Source organism: Fusarium falciforme, chromosome 6 (genome assembly GCF_026873545.1).
Source record: "Fusarium falciforme chromosome 6, complete sequence".
In the NCBI taxonomy this organism is placed as follows: Eukaryota; Fungi; Ascomycota; class Sordariomycetes; order Hypocreales; family Nectriaceae; genus Fusarium; species Fusarium falciforme.
This window is the reverse complement of record NC_070549.1, coordinates 452,397-473,778: the sequence shown is the minus strand read 5'-3', so window position 1 is coordinate 473,778 and position 21,382 is coordinate 452,397. Positions and strand designations below refer to the sequence as shown.

The 21,382-nt window shown below is 52.5% G+C and overlaps 4 protein-coding genes across 4 annotated transcripts; 3 read left to right on the top strand and 1 right to left on the bottom strand.

Annotated features, from left to right (window-relative positions):
• Positions 1 to 1,385: 1,385 nt before the first annotated feature.
• On the bottom strand, positions 1,386 to 10,827 carry NCS54_00767500 (Hypothetical protein; the record flags this gene model as incomplete). The annotated part of the gene is made up of 2 exons (XM_053153090.1): positions 1,386 to 2,671; positions 2,730 to 10,827. 2 exons carry the CDS (start codon positions 10,825 to 10,827, stop codon positions 1,386 to 1,388), a joined length of 9,384 nt encoding a protein of 3,127 aa, XP_053009065.1.
• A 1,816-nt stretch (positions 10,828 to 12,643) lies between these two features.
• Positions 12,644 to 14,401, top strand: NCS54_00767400 (Sphingolipid C9-methyltransferase 1; the record flags this gene model as incomplete). Its single annotated transcript, XM_053153089.1, has 4 exons — positions 12,644 to 12,763; positions 12,882 to 14,008; positions 14,060 to 14,168; positions 14,216 to 14,401. The coding sequence occupies 4 exons, from the start codon at positions 12,644 to 12,646 to the stop codon at positions 14,399 to 14,401; spliced, it is 1,542 nt and encodes a 513-aa protein (XP_053009064.1).
• Positions 14,402 to 15,306: 905 nt separating this feature from the next.
• On the top strand, positions 15,307 to 17,546 carry NCS54_00767300 (DNA helicase; the record flags this gene model as incomplete). The annotated part of the gene is made up of 2 exons (XM_053153088.1): positions 15,307 to 15,320; positions 15,398 to 17,546. The coding sequence occupies 2 exons, from the start codon at positions 15,307 to 15,309 to the stop codon at positions 17,544 to 17,546; spliced, it is 2,163 nt and encodes a 720-aa protein (XP_053009063.1).
• A 488-nt stretch (positions 17,547 to 18,034) lies between these two features.
• Positions 18,035 to 18,900, top strand: NCS54_00767200 (Hypothetical protein; the record flags this gene model as incomplete). The annotated part of the gene is made up of 3 exons (XM_053153087.1): positions 18,035 to 18,269; positions 18,371 to 18,489; positions 18,679 to 18,900. 3 exons carry the CDS (start codon positions 18,035 to 18,037, stop codon positions 18,898 to 18,900), a joined length of 576 nt encoding a protein of 191 aa, XP_053009062.1.
• Positions 18,901 to 21,382: the final 2,482 nt, after the last annotated feature.

The following is a 21,382-nucleotide window of genomic DNA, read 5'->3' as shown; positions in this document are numbered from 1 at the left end:
CCCACCTCGCGTAATACACCCTGGAAGGATTTGGGGTCCAAGCCGAGGCAAAGAGAAATCATGATTCAAGCATTGTTTCACTCGGCTTTTCTCTCTTTTATGGTGTATTCATACTTCGATCTATTCATGATAGAGGAGTTGCTTGTCAACAAGGGTATTAAAGTGGATTCAGTAACTGTCACAATCCTCCGCAAATCTTCATCAGCGTCTCTCCAGTCTATTCAATCGCAGCAGTCTTGTCATTAGAGAAGGCTTACCAAGATGATTGTCTAAGGCTAGCTAGAGTTCTCATAAAGTTTCCTCTCACTATATTCAATCAATATGCAAAGATATCAAGCTTAACATAGGTGCCAAACAGACTCATTAGCTAAAGAACGCCTAAATAAGCCTCCTTATAGATATTACTCGGGAAAAGAGCCACAAATGTAGTAGCCTCCCTGTTTTATAGTTGTTATCTTTTGTGCTTTTCGTGTTGAAACTACCCTCTTCCCTCTATTGGTCAACACTCTGTTTGATCGAGTGACTAACAAAGTACAGTGGCTTTGAAGGGAGAGCAGCGTAGAGTTCAAGCCTACAGAAGCCGTATTTGTCACCAACAGAGTCAGCTTTCCGGCAGCCAAACATCCATTAGAGTTTTCTCCTCCGTCGGGCCGTCTCTCCACGTCCACTTATACTTCAACATCGGCGGGCTCCCAACGCATTTCAAATCTCCTCAAATCTCTGCCTCTAATAAGTGCACATTGCCAGTTTCCACGCCGTCAGATCCTACCCTCTAAACAATCTCGACGTACCACTAAAAATACGGAGTGCAAGCAAAGAACTTGAGCTATGACGATCACCGACAGCCTCCCTAACAACAACACCATGGCTCCCCCAACCGCGGACGCCGAGAATATCGCGACCAAAGAGAAGGAGGCCAAGGGCAAGGAGACCAAAGATCTCAAAGCCAAGAAAGAAAAGCAGGAAACGGAGGCCGCCAAATGGAAGGAGTCCCGGGAAAGAGTCAAGAGTGCCCTTGCCCAAGGTGAAGAATACTTTCTCAAGCAGTACCCTGAATTTGGTAAGTCTCTTTTGCTCCTTCTATCACTCTCTGATAATGCTGCTTCTTCTCCAGAGGGTATCACTCTACAGAGTATGCCATATGATGTTGCGATGTGGAAGATATATGAGGAGGATGGGTCCAATTAAGGAGATATCGAAGAAGTCATGGTCGATTCCTGGACGGGGACATCAGTCAAAATAGCATCCCCAAAGCCTTGGTGATTAATCAATTGGCCGTTGCCTCATTTCTAACGTGACTCGCTACATGCTTGATACTAAACTCCAAACTCCATTCGCAATACAAACAACAAATGATCAACTCTAAACCACACCTTCTTGCCCCTCTAGTTTTGTTGATCCGCAAAATCCTCCTCTACCAGACGTATACCCTCCAAAATCTTGCCCATGTGAGTCTTCTCAATCAGCTCGCAGTCCTGTCGGATCTTTGACATGAGGACCTTGAGGAACCTGACTGGACTCTTTGTAAATCCCGACTTGTTGACCAATTTCCCGACGCTGGTGCCTGGCGGAATGAAGCCGTCTGGTCCAAGGGTCACAGAGTCGTCTGAAGGACCCCAAGCTAGACCAAGTGCTTCACACACGTCAACGTACTCGTCAAACGAGAGCAGGTAAAGCTGTCCTGCGAAAAGGTTGAGCTGGACAATGATATCCTCCGGTATCGGTGCGTTCTGGACCTTCTTAGAGACCGTGTACAGCCTCAAGTGGTCGAGAGGCTGGAACCCAAGGTTGGTTCGTGGAGCGTAGAGTCGCAGCGTGACATGTCGAGACGCCTCGATGACCGATAGAAGTTCCTGGGCCTCAAATGGGCTGATGATCACGAGGCGCATGTCATCAACGGTACTGTTGCTCGTGAGGATCCACTGGACAGGACGTTGGAAAGAGTCTGAATAGTTCTTCTTCCCAAAGCGAGCCTTGACCGTCGTGGCGAAGTCGTGTGTCACCCAGATGTTGCTCGGGAATTCGTTCACGTCGAAGCATGCCGCAGCAGAAGTCTGACTGAGAGCCTTGAAGGCGGGCTTGAAGGCAGCACACTCGCCTGGGAACTGGCCGTCGACAATGAACTCGCGCAGACCAGCGTGAACACGATGGGTTTCTGGCTCGACTCTGGGCGGCTTCTCGACTTGTCGTTCTTGTTGGGCCTCGGGCGAAAGCTCTCTCTCTTGCTCCTCGTTGAGCGAGCTTGTTTGAAGTTCAATGAGGCCAAACTCCTCGCAGCGAGAGCGGAACTGTTCGCTTGCACGGGGGCCGACGTGGCCGAGGATGGTATCCAGGCTGGCGTCGAGTTTTCGTGGGCGATACCGTTGATCAAGACTCTGGGCTTCGGCCTCCATGAACTGCTGGGCCCACGAGAATCTGGTCTTAGCACTTGATACCCCGGCCCAGAAGGCCTGTTGTTCAAAGAACCGGAGGCCTTGAGTGAGCCACAGGGGCATCGCTCGTCGTAGGTCCAGGCAGGTCTCGGTGATGACCCAGGAGATAACATCGGATATCGTGATCTGTCCAGAAGACGGCTTCTGGCCTCGTTGAAGTAGGATCTTCTGTTCGATTTCGCGTGGAATGCAGAACACCACGGTCTGCCCCTTTCCAAGTTTTCGCATTCGCATGCATGCTATAGAAATGTTAGCAACCGTTCAAAAGGGAAGGGATCGTTGAGGGTGAATACATACCTTGAACCAAGCGGTCCTTCGTCAAACCCGCGCCCAAAGTCACGACGGCTTGGTAGTTCACGGGAAGCTTCAGATCCGTGCCTCTCGTGTGCGCCTCGTCGAGGAAGACCAGGCATTGATCCATCTGATTAGCAAATGGCGAAGTCTGAAGTTCCTCAACCTTTCCGGACCGATCAACGACAATAATATCGTCAAGCTCGCTGAAGCAAATGACCGCCTGTGTGTTCTCGTCGTCATAGCGGCTCAAGCAAGCCTTTGCAAACTCGATATTTGTCAGGTCGATGACTTGGGCACCGACATCGAGTATAACGCGGGTGTTGGAGCTCATCTTGGAGATCATCTCCAGAAGGGTTTGGCTGTCAAAAGTTGCCCCCTTCATCTCCGGTGGCATCAGGGCAATGCCATTCTCCGGGCGAAGAAGATACTCGAGCACCAGAGCGTTGGTGTGCTTCTGTTCGACAAGGTCCAGCTGCTTGATGGCCATCGGGAGGAGATACCGAGAGTCATTGGTACCACTGAACCCTGTCGTCGGGTTGGTCTTGATCTTGGCCAAATCCCATCCAGAAGCCGAAAGCTTGTGGGGGAACTCCTTGCACTCCTTCGCAAAGACCAAGCGACAAAGGTAGTAGTCGATAGCGGCCTTGGAATACCGAAGATGGGGGAACACCTCCGTTGTGCTTTGGAGGCGATCCCGAAGATTGATGCCTTCCAGGTGTCGGAAGTGCTCTGGCAGAGTCGGAGCAGTCTTGACCCAGACCTGATACTCAAGATCAGCATTGTCGGAATTGGTGAGCAGATCAAAGGCGGAGTAGAGAGCCTCGTCGTCAAGGCCACTGTAGTAGTAGCTCAGGCAGGTAAGTACAATGACCACATCAGGATGGCTGAACTCGGATCGAGGCGTCGGGTTATCCTTGGCTCGGTAGGGGACGGCGAGCAGTGTCTTGGTCTCTCTGTGGGGATCAGTGCCGTAGTTGACTCTCCATCGCTTTTGTCCAAGAGCAAAAGAAAGGATTCCGCCAGACAGGAGTCCACGTAGAAGCAGTATGTGATTCATTGTCGTCTCGCCCCAGAACAGGCTCTGTTCAACCGACTCGACCTCCTCGGGGGAAAGTTCCCACTGGGTGATGTATCGTCGGACTGCTTCCCGGATCTTCGGAGGCTGATGGGCGATAGGGAATCCGCCCATACCAGTCTCGCAGATGTACTCAGCAACACGGTTGAGGATGGCCTCTTGGGCATCGGGTCGAAGAAGTCGGATCCTTGGAAACCTCTCAACATGTCGATCGTCAAAGTCAATCGACCGAGGAAACTCGAACCTCGATTCGCCACAGAACTTGGCAATCAGTCCCAAGACCTCCTGGACGACGATCCACCGGTCAGGGCTGTGCTCGATTGATCGCTGCTGTCCAAGGGTGTAGATAAGCTCAAACTTGACGCTGAAGTTCTCGTCACTCTCGTCGACAATGTCCCTCGAGAACTTGTCAAAGAAGGTTCTGGTCTTCATCATTTGCTCGGAAGCTGTGCCATTCCCGTTAAGCTGGCATTCCGGCTCCATCAGCTGGAATGACAAGAGATGCTCCGGTTGAACCATCAAGACACCGCCCTCCTCCATGCACTTGACCATCAGTCGGTGGATTGCCCCTGCTCGCAGTGTGTCCATTCGAATCTCTCTCGAGAACGGCAGCTGATAAACGGGGCGGTCGAGCAAGCCGGAGAGTTTCGAGACCAGCATCTGATTCATTTGCTTCGCTTGTGGCTTGGCCACGATGACTCGAACGAGCTTCGAACCATCGCCAAGTGCTGACGAGACGATGGGGACGATGACGGTAGACTTTCCTTCACCCATGTTCAACTGCATCACGGCATTCTGTTTGTCGGGAGGTGCCATCATCTGTTGCGCAATCTGCTCCTGGACCTCTCGGATCATGATCTCACTCTCACACTCCAGCAGCAGCCATTCAGGATGTTCGTGGGCGTTCCATCCCTTATGACCGGTGTTTTCGAGTTCGCGGAGCAGATCAACGGGCGAATCCTGGAACCTGAGGAAGCGTCTCGCCTGCTGAAGAGCAGTGATGGCAAGTGCGTACTCGATAATGGCGTTCCTCCATTGATCAGAGAGTCTCCACCATCGAAGCATTCTGAGCTGCTGCAGGAAGAGTATCGGTGAGACTCTAGGAAGGAAATCTGCCTTTCTAAGGGTAGACAGCACAGTCTCGGGAGCGTTGGTCGAAGCTTGAGATATCGACGACATGACCGCGCGCAACAACGAGTCGTAGATGGACTTGACTCGGCTGTCGCATTGTTCGAGGTGCTGCTGGAAAAGAGAAGCATGCTTTGAGAGTCTGTCTGCATCCAACTCGTTTTCGACATGATCTCTCAGACTTGCCAAGCTCTGCCTCAACTCCCGCACATAATGATGCTCGTACACCAGCGTTGTCTTGTTGTCAAGGCTGTCGAGCACCTTAGTCAACTTCTGACTTGTCTCAGCACTGGTTGTCGTTGACCGGAGGAGGCCGTTCAGCGTAGGATCTTGAATAGGGAGTGGAATCTGAGCCTCGATAGAGCCTTGAGAAAACAGCTCATCGATGGAGACGAATCCTTGGGTGCTTATCTTGGGGATGAATCTCAAGGGTACAGGCCCTGGCACGGGTCTGACTTCCTTCAAGGGCAGATCCCCTAAGCCAGAGACAAAGTTCATCAGATACACCTTGAACATGAGATTCCGGTACCATGGCCTCCACTTGTCCATAACCGCGTCCATTGCATGCGGGACGTTGATGTATGTTTCCACTTCATCCCCCTTAGGGGAAGTTGGGGTCTCGCAAGGCCACTGTTGTCCAACATGGCGTCTAAAATGGTCGACGGCTCGACTTTTCGCGTCAGCAAAAGATCTTTGACGTCGCTTAACCGTCGCTTTAAGTGATTCACGCTGCTTCTGCGGGAGGTTGGCGTCAGGCGACTGCTTAAAGGAAATGGCTGCGTCAGTCGCTATTCTTGACAGCTCGGTCGCCACCGGTTTATGACCCTTGGACAGATCGTAGGTGGCATCGTCAGGCAAGGAAACAGCGGACAAAGTGGGAGATGTTGCAAGCATCAGGAAGGACTGAACGATCTGAGCGTCGTAGTCAGTCGCGAAGGACATGGTTGCAATCCAGACCATCAACTCAAACTTGTTGAGCAAGGCGTTGTTGTTCTGAAAGGCGTAGTGAATCCCACACCAGTCGGACGAAAGAAATGTCTTGGGGTTCTCAAGCCACCTAGAGTCGTAGTTAAGCTTGGATTTGGGTGGCTCTTGGGTGAACAGACCAATCTGCTCAGTCTCGAGGAGGCTGTACAGGTGAGCCTCCAGGTGATGTGCGACAGGTTGGAAGCGAGCGGTTTCGTTGTGGTAGATCCGGAAAGCCATCTCACCAGCACGAGTTGCGGGGCGCGACTCCTGTCCCTTGTCTCTTGCCTGGTACTCAACATCGTATTGCGTGCTGTAGGTCTCCGCGCCAAAGCCTGAGACCTTGTGTCGCGATGATTGCAGAATCGCCCGGTTGACCAGTTCCATCTCGGCATGGTTCGGTTCAATCGGTTCGAAATCACCCTTCGGAAAGAGGAACTCAACGTCTTTAGTCCTCTTCAGAATCTCGTGGACGACCGTGTAGAAGCGGTCGTCCTGAGTCAGACAGCTCAACTCAGGATACCAGTCCACAACTTGCATGCTCCTCTCGCCATAAAATGAGCGAGCTGGGGAAATGTCTGCAATGAGGCCCAGTCTTTCATGTGCGATCTTAGTCAATTGAGACGGTGCTCGCACCGATGCGGATGTGAGAATGTCAAGAGCCTGCTCAGTTCCTGTCCGGCCGAGGAAGGGGTCCGGAAGACAGAATGAAGTGAGTGCATGGATGTAGGCGAGGAATAGCTTGCTGTCGACCTTGTTGTTGGCGACGAGGCGGCCGAGTAAGTTGTCAATCCGATAGGCCTGTACACGCTGTGCAGTTCCGTGGACAACAAATGCGTCCACATGTTCGTCGAAGCCATTGGCAACTGACTTCTCAAATCTAACTTCGCCTTCAGGGAGGATCATCAGCCTGCTAGGTGGACTATGGTTGCTCCGGAGGATGAGTTTGCTGTTGAATCCAACCAGAGTACCGAGAGATTGGTCTGTATCAATCTGCATTCCACGGAATTGTCGAGAGCTGATGGATGACTCTCCAGACCTCAAGACGAAGTCGAGCTGAAGTCGAGGAGCATGCACATCGAGCAGATTAGCTTGCACATCGTACACCATGTGAAGATCCAAGGAAGCCTCCAAGGGACGCAGAATCGTAGCAATGCGTTCACCCAGCTTGCTAGAAGGAGCCAACAAGAACGTCTTCTCACGTCGGCTAAGCCTCCAGCTCGCCCCGTGTCGAGCCAATTTCCAGGTGTCGTCGCTTGTCTCCCAGAAGTTGGTACGTGGTCGAAGCTCGATAACACCGGTGTCGCCATGGTGCCAGTGTGCGTAATCCTCGACAAACACATGAGGGAGTACTCCCTTGAAGGCTCTCGATGGTACTAGATCCAGACTTGAGCCATCCTTCTCCATGCGCACGACGAGATCCTGTTTCCATCTACCTTCAGGAATATCCTGCATCCCAAAGTGTACGGCATAGCCCTGGATGGGTCTGGTGGCGCAGAATTGCATGCCTGGGAGCGTGCTAGGCATGACGTCCAAGGACAGGGAGCCAAAGAGCCTGTTGTAATCGGGATGTAGCTCAAACTCTCGGGGAAGACGCGACAGAGGAAGGCCATTGACCAACAACTCTCCTGTGAGAATGCTAAAGTGTACCCAGATGCGGGAAGAGGTTGTCTCGAGCCAGTAGCATGTAGAGGGGGTCACAGTCCATTCGCTATCTGCGATAAAGGCGGGCCAAGATCGATGGATAGCAATGTCGAGACATGAGTTTCCGTTCTTGACGATGTCACGGATCAGGACTGGACGAGCGCGATGCAGAGTATACATCCATCTGTTATACAGGATGTCGAGGACAACGTCTTCTGTCGTATTCTTGATCTTCGAATTGTTGCAGATGCCGATAGAAGCCTCGAGCAGGATGGATGCTTCTTGCGGATCTGCCAGAATCTTGGGCAGGAATCTATCATCCACGTTGAACGTGTCGGCGCAGATCAAGGCAATCTTGAAGGCAGTCTCCAGGAACTCTTGCCGCTGGGCGTCGTCGGTGGTCTCTTGGACTCTCGTCATCAGTCGGCACAACCACTTGTACGAAATCTTTCGACACTGGGCGAGCAAACTGAGGAGTGGTTTCGACAGATGTTCAGCCCCGACCGACAGAAGTCGAGACGTTAGGAACGTAAAACACCACAAAGATGTGTGAGACTCCCAGTTCTCATGAACCCGAGACACGCACTGGGTGAGGCTTTCCAACATCTGCGAGCCAAACTGCGGGTCCGACAATCTCGTGTGAGTGCATCGTGTGACGGTCGACAGGGCGTTCGGTCCAGCTTGTAGACTCATCTGAAGCAAGAAAGTGGCAGTCTCGGCTTTGTTGAAGTCTATCGAGGGCATGGCAAGCTGTGTCAGAACATTCATCCACTGAATGCGGTACCCGATTGGCAGGGCAGCCAAGGCCTTGTATTCGCCCAACGACATGTAGCTTGGGCAGTCGGACAGACTCGAGATGACGGTGTTGGGTGTCTGTCCATTCGGCTGATCCCACGGGCGCTTGAGGAAGTCTTGCAAGACCTGAGCACGCGGAGGAAGCTTGAACGTGCATAGATCCACTAGGTCGTAGGAAGGACTAAAGGTGGACAGGAAGGCATGTCGCTCTTCGTCGAAATACTGGAAGATGAGGCCATTCTTAACACACACCTCGGATTCCGTGGTATGGGCAATACGTTTGGATCGTCGATGGGTAACAGCATGAGGCTTGGCTTCCGACAGAAGATGAATTCGACCTTGCAGACCGGATTGTCGGAATCCAGCCAGTGCTCGATATGTCCTCAGCGGGTGAGCAGATCGGGGACGAACGGTCTGTGAAGGCTTGCATCCCAGGACATCGTCGACAAGATAGATTGTCGCATCCCGCCACTCGGCAAATTCCGAAGGAACGGCCAGCTCAAACACGACAGCCTGAGCTTGAAGGTGTCTGTTCGGCAAGGGCCACTCGTAAACCTCGATCTCCAGGTTCTTAGCATCTTTCAAGGCAGTGCACTTGCGACAGTGGGCTGCGACATGTTCCACGGAGTAGTCGACCTCAACTTTTTCGCAGGATCGCTGCTCATGCTGTCGCATCAACCTGTCGTGTTCCTCTCGCAGTTTGGCAAACTCTACCAGCTTGGCGCGCTTCTGTGCCTCGGCTTGATTTTCGATTTGAGACTTCAGATGTTTAAGCTTGGCGGACTGCTCAAAGTACTGCACCGGGAACGATAGTCTCTCGCCATAAGAGCGAAAGACAGAAGGTCTGTCCTTCAAGGAGAGCTCTTGTCGCTTCCTAAAGTAGGTCTCGACGCGATGGAGTCTCGCCATGTCCTCCATGGATGCCACCAAGAGCACTTGCCACACCTGTGCCGGCACCTCCGGGTCGTAATCCCGCAACATAGGAATGACGTGAAGGGCTGACTTGTCTATCGCAACCCATAGTTCACCGATAGCAAGGAACATTCGTGATATGCCCTCGGGACGTGTCTTATACCAGTGCACAGCTGCTGAATGGTACCGCTGGAGCAACAACTTCAGGTCTCGACATGTCGTATCATCTCCGATGTGTTTCTCTAACCAGGGGCCGAGATGTGTTGTCACCCATAATTCGACCATTGCAAGGTTGTAGAGCAAGTGCTCATTGCTGCTGAGTACATAGGCTGGTGGCAGGTGACCCGGGTCGGGGGGTGGAATGTAAGACGTCGGAATAAAGCCAGAGGAGCCGCTCTCTCTACGTCGTTGAGGGATCGTGGCAAGGAAGTCGTCCATCGGCGGAAGAGAAAGATCGATGTTATCTTTCATGTCGAGCTCAGACATTGATTCTAGGTCAAGGGGGGTCTCGGACCGGCCACGGATTCGCTGCCACCTTTGTGTAAGGCATTCAGAAGTGTCCGACACGATCTTCTCGATGGTCTCTAACCAGAGCCCTTGTCCTGGGTTGTCGAGCTTACAGAGTCTACCCGACACCTTGGTCATCATGGTGTGGAGGACATAGGTGGGTGTGGACTGTTGGTCCGCCGCGTTGAGGACTTGAGCCATCAGGTACACCATGAAAGCCTTGTAGGTGCGATCGGAATCATCGGATTGTCGGCCCATGGTCAGCTGTAGGGCAACACGGATTAGAAGCCATACAGCAGATCGTCTCCATGGGAGCCTGCTCTGCCGCCAGGAGATCTCTTGTCGGGTATTCTTGCAAATGCCCTTGACGCTGACATGCGTGCCAACTGCTCCAACGATGCTTGTCAGTAGTTCAGTAACGATGCGAGGATTTGTTGTGTCTCGCTCTTCGGTATGATCCTGTCCAGCTTTTCGAGCTGTAGGTCTTGTATCAGGTGCGGTCTGAAAGCTCATCTTGACCAACGTCTTTGTCAAGGCGGACTGGAAGCCTTCGTCCTTGAAGTCATCCAGGGAGATTTCGGTGGCTGTTGCTGGGAAGCGACGGACAAGGCGCCCTTTTGCTGACATTACGGCTTCATTTGTCGGGGACAGCTCAAAAGTTTCAAAGCAAACCGCAGTGTCTGTCCGTCGGATGAGAATACCTGCGTTCTGCGCAGCGACGTGAAACGCAGCGACGGAGTCTGAAATTGTTGTAAGCAAATCTCGTGGGAGGGGGTTCAGATGGCACCTACCGCTGACAGATAGATCTCGAAGAACTTGCCGAAGTCCATCTTCATCCAGGAATCCGTAGTTGTCGGCCGACTTCTGCATCATCTCCAGCATGGAGATGCAACTTTGAGTGGCGACCTGATCGGCTGGACGGGACTCGATGAGAAAGCGCTGCAGCGAACGCAGCACAAAGGAAATGAGGGCGGCGACATTTGACGCGGAATCATCTTCATGACCTGGTAGTTTTTGCGGTAGGAAAATGTGATGAAAGAGATAATCGAACGCTTCGCTCTGGATAGGTGCCATGGTGGCGACGAGGCTGCGGAAGCGCAGATGTGGGCAATGGGTCGATGCGGCAAGAGAGCGAGACTGAAGAATGAAGGAGCGACGGTAGGGAAGAAGAGGAAGATGGAGGAGACGAAGGAGATGAAGGATTTGTTGTTTTCATTCGGGCGAGAGGTGAAGGTTCCGGCGAGAAAGTGAGTGACCGTTTGACTCTGCCGTCAGTGACTGCGAGGTTGAACTTTGGCTGGCAATCGACTGGACCGGTGGTCAGTTGCCCCCACGCAGCAACCACGTTGCCTTCAGCCTTGCAGCAGGTTATGGAGTGAACGTCTTCGGCCAATCAGGCTCTAAACCGGGCTGCATAATGCCTCACAGGTTCCCATTTCTCGCCTATCTTCCATCGAGGTCGCGAAGTGACAATTAATCCGGCCTCCAGTATGACTTGCAGGAATTGAACGGTGAATGCCGGAACAAGGACGGATGCTGATGACGTCATACTGGCATCTGGCGCTGTGCACCTGTATGTGGCGGTGCAGAGCAAACGCGGGAACGTTTGTGGCGCCAGGCAGCCCAAGATTCAAGTTTGGAGATGTGCCGAAAACTTAGGGCACGCAGCCTCACAAGCACAGCTGGAAGTGTACCTACATAAACACTGTCGACGGGCTTCATATTGGACGGGGACTCAGATTGCGCACAGTTTCCGAAAGGGAAGTTAGAATGAGCGATTGTGGCTCTTGACTCTTGATAAGATAAGAGCCACAGCTGACGGCATCGCGCCATCGGCACCAGTCTTTGCCAGTGTGGGAATTGCATTTGTTGCATGCAAACAACCCGCTTCTTTTTGTGTTTCTGTGCTGAATGTAAGAGACGCATAAGATGACTTCTCAAACATGGAGAGCTTGAACAAATCTATGTATTTACTAGGCACCCATCCAATGTCCATTGTCATTAAAGATAAGGGTTTCCGAGATTCGCAATTTGACTACCCTGCAGCTTGACTCGATCCACAGTAAACGTGGCTGCAGCCAACAGGCATCAAAGCACACGACACTCGGATTATCCATCGTCCCCGTCCTCCTTGTTTTTCACGTGAAGACAATTTCACCGCCGATCAAAATGCTCGTCTCGAGCTAGGACCCTTGCCCTTTGACATGGCCCAATTCCCCACACAGGGCAAGGCCCCCTGCAGGAGCATACAAAAACACTGGAGCAAAACAAGCGGCCAGGCAGGTGATGCTTTCAGGCATCTTTTTTGGGACCTGACCCCCCCTTGAGTGAAACGGCCGTACATAGCTCGTCGGGTGCTCCCGCGGGCTCTAGCTCAGGTCGTAGCGCTGCTCTTGGGCACCAGAGCGTGGCATCATTATGGGCCAACAGCAGGCTCCAACATACGGCCTGGGAAATCAATCAACAAGGCCCCGGCCAATTGCGCGGCGACCCATCACGAGAAGCAATTTACAGCTGGCAATCCATGACAACTGTTGAGCTGTTCCCGCAGCCTACGTACGCCCTGGCCTTGGCCGCATTACGCCATGCCACGGCAGCAGCTGTCTCACTGGCCGCTCCAGGGCCTCGCCCCGCCCGTGTCTCGCTGTACCTGTAGGCCTGTGCCTGCTGGAGCTCCCACTGGAGCTCCCACTGGAGCTCGCTCAGGTGGTTGAGGGGGACGGGAGGTGACGGGCAGAAGCAAGAAAGCACAGCAAAGGAAGCACCCTTGGCTTGACCGCTTGTCCCGTCCCGGCTCGGACTGAACTCAGCATCTTCATCCTCTCTCCACGTCGTGTCGAGTCCTGCTCTTGCTCTCCCAGCAGCAGCATCTCAAGCTTCGTTGCCCAAGATGGCGTTGAAACAGAACGGAGGGGCTCACCTCGTCGCTGACATCGACTTTATCGAGACCCCCGAACCTCCCGCCGAGACGATCGCTACTGGCAAGGACTGCGGCGTCCGCTTGACCAAGGTGCGAAGCCATTCCCCAGTTGCACCATACGCTATCCACGACTACACGTCTACACGTCTACACATCTACACATCTACTGCGTCTACAGCTACCCAACACCTACTGACACCTCTCGCAGTCTCCCGCCATCAAGAACGCCCCGCTGCCCGCCGACGGTCCCGGATATGAACAATGGTCCAACGTCCTCCTCTTCGGCGCCCTCGTGGGCATCCCGACCTGGCTGTCGTGGAAGGTTGGAGGCGGCCTGAAGACGACCCTCTTCTTCAGCCTGTTCACCTCCATCCCCATTCTCATCGTCATCTGGACCGTCATGTCCAAGCTGAGCCCCCGCATCAACGACAAGGTGGAGCTTCCCGGCCGTCCCGTCGAGTTCTACCTCAACTTCAAGAGCGACCTACACCGTGCCCGCTGGAATGGAAGACACAAGATCCCCATGAATACCTTCTTTGAGCTGTACTTTACGGGCCAGGTCGACCTCAACGCCGACGCTCTCGAGGTCTTCGAGTACCGTCACGAGTGGGCCACCTTCAACTTCACGTCCGAGACCTTCCGTTACCTCCTGTTCGGCTTCTTCCCCGACGTCATTCTCCACCTCCGCTCGCAGGATGAGGCCCAGGTCGGCACCAACTACAACCACGGCAACGACCACTACGCCTGGTTCTTGGGTCCCCGCATGATCTACACGTCGGGCATCATCTCCGACCCCACCCGAGAGGAGACTCTCGAGGAGATGCAGGACAACAAGCTGGCAATTGTTTGCGAAAAGATTGATCTCAAGCAGGGCGAGACCGTCTTGGATATCGGCTGCGGTTGGGGAACCCTGGCCAAGTTCGCCAGTGTCAACTACGGCGCCAAGGTCACCGGTGTCACTCTTGCAAGCAACCAGGCGCAATGGGGCAACGACGGCCTTCGCAAGGCTGGCATCCCCGAGGAGCAGAGCAAGCTCCTCGTCTGCGACTACCGCGACATCCCCGACGACACCAAGTTCAACAAGATCACGCAGCTGGAGATGGCCGAGCACGTTGGTGTCCGAAGACTCACCACCTTTTTCCGACAGTGCTACGAGATGCTCGAGGACGACGGCTCCATGTACGTTCAGCTATCTGGCCTGAGAAAGGCATGGCAGTACGAGGACTTTATCTGGGGACTGTTCTTGAACAAGTACATCTTCCCTGGTGCCGATGCCTCCACGCCGCTCTCCTTCTACGTTGGCTGCCTCGAGGCTGCCGGATTCGAGGTCAAGAGGTAAGTTATTCTACCGTCAACTCAAGTAGACTTGTCTAACAATTACACTAGTGTTGATACTGTTGGTGTTCACTACTCTGGCACTCTGTGGCGATGGTACAGGAACTGGCTTGGAAATGCTGAAAAGGTCAAGGCCAAGTATGGCGAGCGCTGGTTCAGGGTACGTTCCACACTGCATTTGACGAAGACAGACACTGACATGTTTAGATATGGGAAATCTTCCTGGCCTACTCGACCATCGCCTCCCGACAGGGCTCTGCCACTTGCTTCCAGATCGTCGTCGTCAAGAACCTCAACTCCACACACCGCGTCGATGGCATCTCATCTCAGTACGGCCTCCAGGGCGCCCTGGCCGCTGCCAAGGCTGCTGGCAAGGCTTTCCTGCCCAAGTAATGTACAAACGATGTCATGATATAATGCGCATGACTTATGTCTTGACAACCGGCGCTGGTTCAAGGTGGTGCCTTATGCTTTCTTTGTCAATTGCCGAATCTTTAGGGCATGGTCTGTAGCCGACCACGCCGCGGATCGTGTCATTATCAAAATCTTTCTGGAGCTATTTGTGGTGTAGGTAGTCGAGCAACGGATCGAGGTCCTGCTTGATAATGTATGGATTAAGGGACAGTGAGTGGATTTGTATATGATAATAGTATATGAAGCACATGACGAGAATCGAGGAGATAATGGGGGGAGGCTCTGACTCGTGCGAGATGTGTGTGACTCTAGGTAGTTAGCTGGTAGATGGGAGACGTTCAAATTGAGATGCTGGGGTAGCATTCCGGTCTTGTTTCACCATGTCAAAGCAGCCTAGCTCAACCTCGAGATCCACACGCACGATCCGGTCTTCTGGGACAGATAGTGTCGATCTCACTGTGGGGAGGTTGTTGCTTTCGGCCGAGAGATCCAAGACTGGGTGTGACGCCGAGGCGTGCCTTTGTTCTGGGCCGCTTGTTTCTGCAATTGCTATCCACCCATCACCGGGGCCTAGTAACTACCCGATAGCTTTCAACACATGCGGGACAAGGCATTTGTTTTCCTGTTGCCTGCCGATGGCCGTGACAAACATTGAATGTTGGTAAATTGCCTCGTGTCAAGACACATTCACTATGTCGTGCAACAGCGACAGTGACTTCATTTGCCTCTATCAATGCCTACCTACTTGACCTAACCAATTCTCCCATTTCATCTTCTCTGATACCAAACCGGAAGTATCTACACGGTACCAGTTAGAGCTGAGATGTTGGGCCAGATATCCTCGGCTTGGTGACTGGCCGTACGAGCACGGCCCAAGCCACACCATGACGAGATACTGGTAAGTATCGGCGATACCGGGTGACAGGATCGAACTGACAAGACGCCCAAATAGCCTTGTATTTTCCCTCTTCGCAGCCCGTATCGTACCTTCACCGACAGTCATGCCTCGCTCCAGCGGCAGCTAAAGAAACCCCCGTTTACCCCTTCCGATGACCAGCTGAAGATCGCAAAGCTCTGCCGGACGGAGAATGTGGTCGTGTCGGCCCGACCTGGCTCGGGCAAGACTTCTACGGCTGAAGCCATCATTGCGGCTCATCCGGATTTAAGAGTGCTTGTGCTTACTTACTCAAAGAGACTTCAGCTGGAGACTCTTCGACGCCTTCGGCCCTACCTCAACTGCGAAGTGTACACCTTTCACTCCATAGCCGGTAGGCTTTTTGGGACTGAAGCTAGTAACGACGCTATACTATACAAGCTAATACAAGAGGCTCTTGATCAAAATGAGCTTCCCCAGTGGAGCTCTGAGCCCTTTGACATCATCGTGTTGGACGAGTTTCAGGATTGTACAGGATCCCTCTTTTGGCTCACCAACTGCTTTATACAGGCCAACCAGAAAAGGGCCGGCGGGAAACCTGCCCGTATTGTCGCTTTGGGTGATGAGCGGCAGGCCATCTACGGATTCCGCGATGCCGATGGCCGCTACTTGACTCTTGCTCCCGAGTTGTTCGGTCCTGTTAGCCTCTACCCATTCGCCAAGACTCCACTGCGCCAAAGCTTCCGACTATCGGAGCAATCGGTTCGGTTCATCAACGAAGTCTTTCTCGGGGGCGAATCTTGCATCGTCAGCAACAAGACAGGCCCTAAGCCCATTGTACTGAAGTGTGCCCCCTTTGACAGCTCTGCGTTGGCTAGGAAGCTGTGGCCTTTGATTAAGCACTACGGAGCTGAGAATACAGCAATCCTCTCACCGAGCGTACGTCAGCATGGCACGAAACAAGGGCCATTGCAAAAGGTGGTCAACAGATTGTCCAAGAAGTACGGCGTGCCGATCCATGTGCCGCCCAACGAAGAGGTCTCTCTGAATGACAAGGTTATCAACGGGAAGATGTGCGTTTCCACCATCCACCAGTTCAAGGGCAATGAGCGAGATCTCGTCGTCGTCTTCGGCATAGACGCCTCGTACTTCAAGAATTTTGGCCGTCACCTTCCAGATGATAGATGCCCCAACGTGACTTTTGTCGCCCTGGCCCGTGCCAAGGAACAGCTTGTCTTGATTCATCACGAGGATAAGAAGCTGATGCCTTTTGTGTCCGTGAAGGCTCCGTATGAGACAGCAGATATCACTGACATGACCAAGTCGCAGCGGGGGTTTGAAGCTCCCGGTGCCCCAGGACGGCCTGCGAAGAATGGGCTTGCTCTGCCGCGGACGGTCGCCGTCCGAGATATGGTCCGACACATCAAAGACGAGTGCCTCAAGAAAGTCATTCGGGACTATCTACACATCCAGAAGCTACCATCTCTACCCGGAGACGAACACATCAACCTCCGAGACATTGTGCCCTCAGATGAGAAACCGGGGTTCTACGAGGACGTGAGCGATTTGAATGGCCTCGTCGTTGTCGCAGCCTTCGAGCATCAAGTTGCTGGGACACTCGACACACTCGAACTAGACCCAGATGATATTGAAGAAATGCCGGTAATGCACTCGCAGCAGGGTGTCTCTTGGCTTTGTCGCCAGGCCTGCAAGTCCGAGGCCAAAGTGTCGGGCTATGACCCACGCAAAATCCAAATGAAGCACCATGATTTCGATTGGATTAAGCCCGACGACCTTGCCCTAGCTCGGGGTCGGCTTTGGGAACAACTCGGAGACTCGATTGGCAATCTCAGGTTCAAGGCCGAAGCTCATGAGCAGTTCAGAGTCGATACAGAGGAGGATACAGAGGAGTGTTGCCTGTTGGGCCGAGCAGATATCATGGCGGTTTCGAGCCCAGACCGAAAGATGGGTGATGTTGTCTGGGAGATCAAGTTTGTCTCGCAACTCTCCAGCCAGCATGTTATCCAGGCGTGCGCGTATGCTTACTTGTTGAGACTACCTTGTGCGATACTCTACAATGTGCGTACGGGAGAAAAGTGGGAAATCACACCGCGTGATGGGCCAGAGGGACTCCACCGACTGATTGAGGACATACTGAGACTCAAGTACACTACCGAGAGAAAGATGAGTGACGAGGAGTTCACCGAGAAGTGCGCGAAGCAGAGACAGGAGGTGATGAAGCTGAAGTAAGAAGCGGCCTATGCCTTGAGGTTGCGATGTGTCATTGTCGCTTACTAGGCAGATAGCCTAGAAATACCAGAATGAGAGAGAATACAGATTTTATCTCTGGGGAGTGTGTTCCTTTTGGTCGAGAGATCCAAGACTGGATATGACGCCGCCAGATTCGTCCACCCTTGGTACCTACCAGCCGGAGACAGACAACCGACCACCGAGAACCCGCCGTCTATCACGTGAGAGAAGAGAGACGCGTAGAAGAGGGGAGCACAATATGGAAATAGAGTGAGGATTCCCGCGGCTGTGAAAAGGAGGAGCACTGCCATAGAGCACAGAGACACCGACCCACTTTCACCAAGGCTTGTGATGATGTGGATAGCGAATACAAATCAAACTCAACCACTTTATCGACGATCCTCCTTTCTTCCTCCACCTCACTTCATCACCTCTTCTACACTCCCTCACACTTGTCTCACATCAGGACACACAAAGCACACGCAATCATGCTTGGCAAGGGCAGATTGAAGGATGAGATCCAGCGCCTGAAGGATCTCTACAAAGGCCACGCGGATCCGATCGACAAAGCCATCATCGACAAGCACAAGGAGATCGGACATACATTCCTCGACCTCAAGATGCTCTACGATCAAGAAAGCTGCCTCCAGATGATCGACATCACGACCAAAGACGAGACGGACGATGCACTCGACACCCCCGACCTCATCCAACAGATGACCCGTCGATGAGAGGCCCACCAAAAGATCATCCAGGGGAAGCGAGAGCGAGAGAACACACTGGGACCGATCCCAAAATCGTTGACCTCACCTTCATGGATCCAGAGCGTGGTGACTACCCCAAGCAGCCATATCTCGAGACGGCAGACGGCGAGTCTGCAATCCAATCCGACTACGCCCGCTTTTACCCGCCGGACACGATCAAGAAGGGGAACTCAAGCATGGTGGACAACTGGGACCGACATCCGAGCAGGCCATGAGTGGATTGAGCGGGACACAAGCTCGAGGACAAGGGGAAGAAGATTCGGAAGAAGTACGCCCGCAACCTGTCCACCACAGAGAGCACAAAACTTCCTGGCAATAACAAACTCGCCAAATAGAAGGGGGCATCCGAGGGTGCCTGGGCCCATTAGGCGCTGCTCAAGGTTGTCTACCAACAGAGGGAGATGATGGGCAAATCTGTGGCCATTACCGTTCAAAAGCGATACCCCAAAGCCGACCTGACAAAGTGGCCTCTGAACACGGACGGGCTAACAACCGACCGAGACTTCATCGAGATTTGGGTTGCAGACAACGGAACAGACGGTGCCTCTCAGATCCCTCCTCTCAAAAAGCAGGACAAGGGCAAGAAGTAGGCCCAGACGAAGAAAACCGGGAAGAAGAAGACGGGCAAGACGGATGCCAACGTCCACCGATCCACGGACGATCGCACGGAGTTCATGAATGATTTGCGAAACACCGTCGCAGGACCCGCAGCCGAAAAGTTTGCCATTGAGGTACTGGTCGAGGACAATGTATACTTGAAGAATGCGAACCGCATCTTGGCGCCAAACGTCTCTAGCATGGCAACCAGGCGTTGGTGACTCGCTTGGGACAAGTTTGACAGCGTGTGGACTGGGTGACTGGTTAGGCCAATGGTCTAAGGATGGCAATAAGAAGCAATGAAATATACAAATAATAATAAAAGTCTTTCTAAACATTACCATCCTTTAGGATAGTGTTTTACTAATTTTACAAAAGATTCCTTATTATAATTGTAGAGCCTTTGAGAGGAGCTAGATGGGTATTTAGGGCGCGAACGTGTTCTACGTGGCCCACCACACTTGACCAGGAATTTACCAGACTATCTTGATAGCCCGTCTACTCGTTCTCAGAAGTGCCCTTAGCCTTAATTATATCCTTGGTCTAGGCTAAATTGATCTGGAAAGCGACCTGGCCCTCCTCCTTGTCCTCGTTCTCGGCCATCTTGGGGAGCAGATGAAGGCACTTGTTTGTGGACTTTGCAATGTCCCATCGGACCTGGCCATGAGACGTGGGAGTGCCTTTTTTTCTCTTTCTTTTTGACGGGGATGCATGCAAAGCACTCGTTAGCTGAAGTTATAATCGTACCCAGGCCAGGCAACTTACCGGAAGAGTGTGGTGATAGCTGTCTTCGTGGCAAACTCCTCAAGACATGTTACCATTGCCCCTGCGGGAGTGAGGACCACATTGATGGGCTGTTTCTGACGGACCCGTTATTTTCTCTTCCATATTAAATTCCTGGAACGCTTGACTCACTGACCGGATCACTGGATAGATTGTTAGGGCCTCCTTGCGGTAGTTGCAAGCCTCCTTGTGGTACTACCACTCGGTCTTGTCCAACTCTGTGGTGGCCCAAACTCCAGTATCGGGCAACTTCATGGGACCTTTTCTGGGAATAGAGTCAACCAAAAGAGATGTCTCCTCGCATCGCGATAAACGGTGGTATGAAATGTTGAAGGTCTTGAAGTTGAAGATGTTGGGGAGTTGCCCCTCCAGCACCGACACAACCTTCAACGAGAAAGATGTGCAACCTCCCGTCCGAAAAAGTCAGAGTTTAGACAACTTCTAAGTGATGAGAAGGTCTGACAGCAGCTTGTCCTTCTTCGCACCGGAGAGGGTTGACTTGGGAGCCTTCACGTACTCATAAACGTGTTCTGCTATTTGAGGAGGAAGTTGACTATATATATGGAAGTGTAGGGACTATCAATGAGCGTATGCTGCTTGAAGGTCTTGAAGGAATCGTATTTGGGGTCCATTGCGTAAAGCTCGTACAGGAGAAGTGTGGTGCTGAGGTGAATGTTTGGAAGAGAAGAAGTCGAGATGCAGGGGAAAATCCGAGGCCAGCTCTAAGAATACTAAGGAGGCAAAGTAAAATTTGTAAAGAATCTTGGATGATAAGGCTTTGAACAATTATCTCTAAAATCATCCATAATTATACCGGGGCCTTCAAGAGACGCTTTGGCGTTCTAGTGTCTTGTTTATTTATTGACACACGTGCCATATAGGTAGGCAAGAAAAACATAGTTTATGAACACACAGAACTTGAAGGTTTTGTTGACAACTCCAAAGAGATTAAATTGCCTTCCACTGGCTGTAGATATTTAGGGCGCAGCGAAAAGCACTCAGGAGACCAACGAGGCCGCCATTGAGAATTATAGAGCCCACTGCCGCGTTGGAAGCAATCAACTCACAGAGATCGTAAACTAGTTATCCCCTGGCCATAGAACGCTGGCTAAAGATGGCATTAGAAAAAGATCTTGGGGGAGATGGGGGATACTCACTGTGAAATGCGCTTGGCTTTGACAGCGCCTTCGCTATCGCTTTTATTAGTTCTGACTAGACTCAGGCGCCGAAGGGTGTATTGTTGCTCAACAATGCTGAAAAAAACGCTGATTGCCCAGAATCGAAAAGCCTCGCGCTGAATTGTGGCCGCTTTGTCCCACTTTCTGATGCCGGTCAAGCCCAGCAGTGTTGCCATATCCATGGCCAAGTAACCTGCAATGCCCAGGTGCTTGCCAATGGTGGCATAGCGAAGGACAGGCGTCAGTCCCTTTGCATCAGATACCGTATCTGCCGCCGCCTTTAGAGGAAAGACAAAACTCCCAAAGCGGAGGACTTTGAGGCTGATGGCTGTTTGACTTTGAACAATGTTGCATGCTTTAGTCGATCTGGGCTGCCATCGGAGCGGGCAAGGTACCAGGCGTAAAAGTGCGCAGGGTGGTGTAGAAACCGAACTGTCTTGTCACATCCGGCTGGTGCAGATAAACAGCCAACAAGAGAAAGAGCGTTATTCGCCATGATAAGAACGCGGTAGGT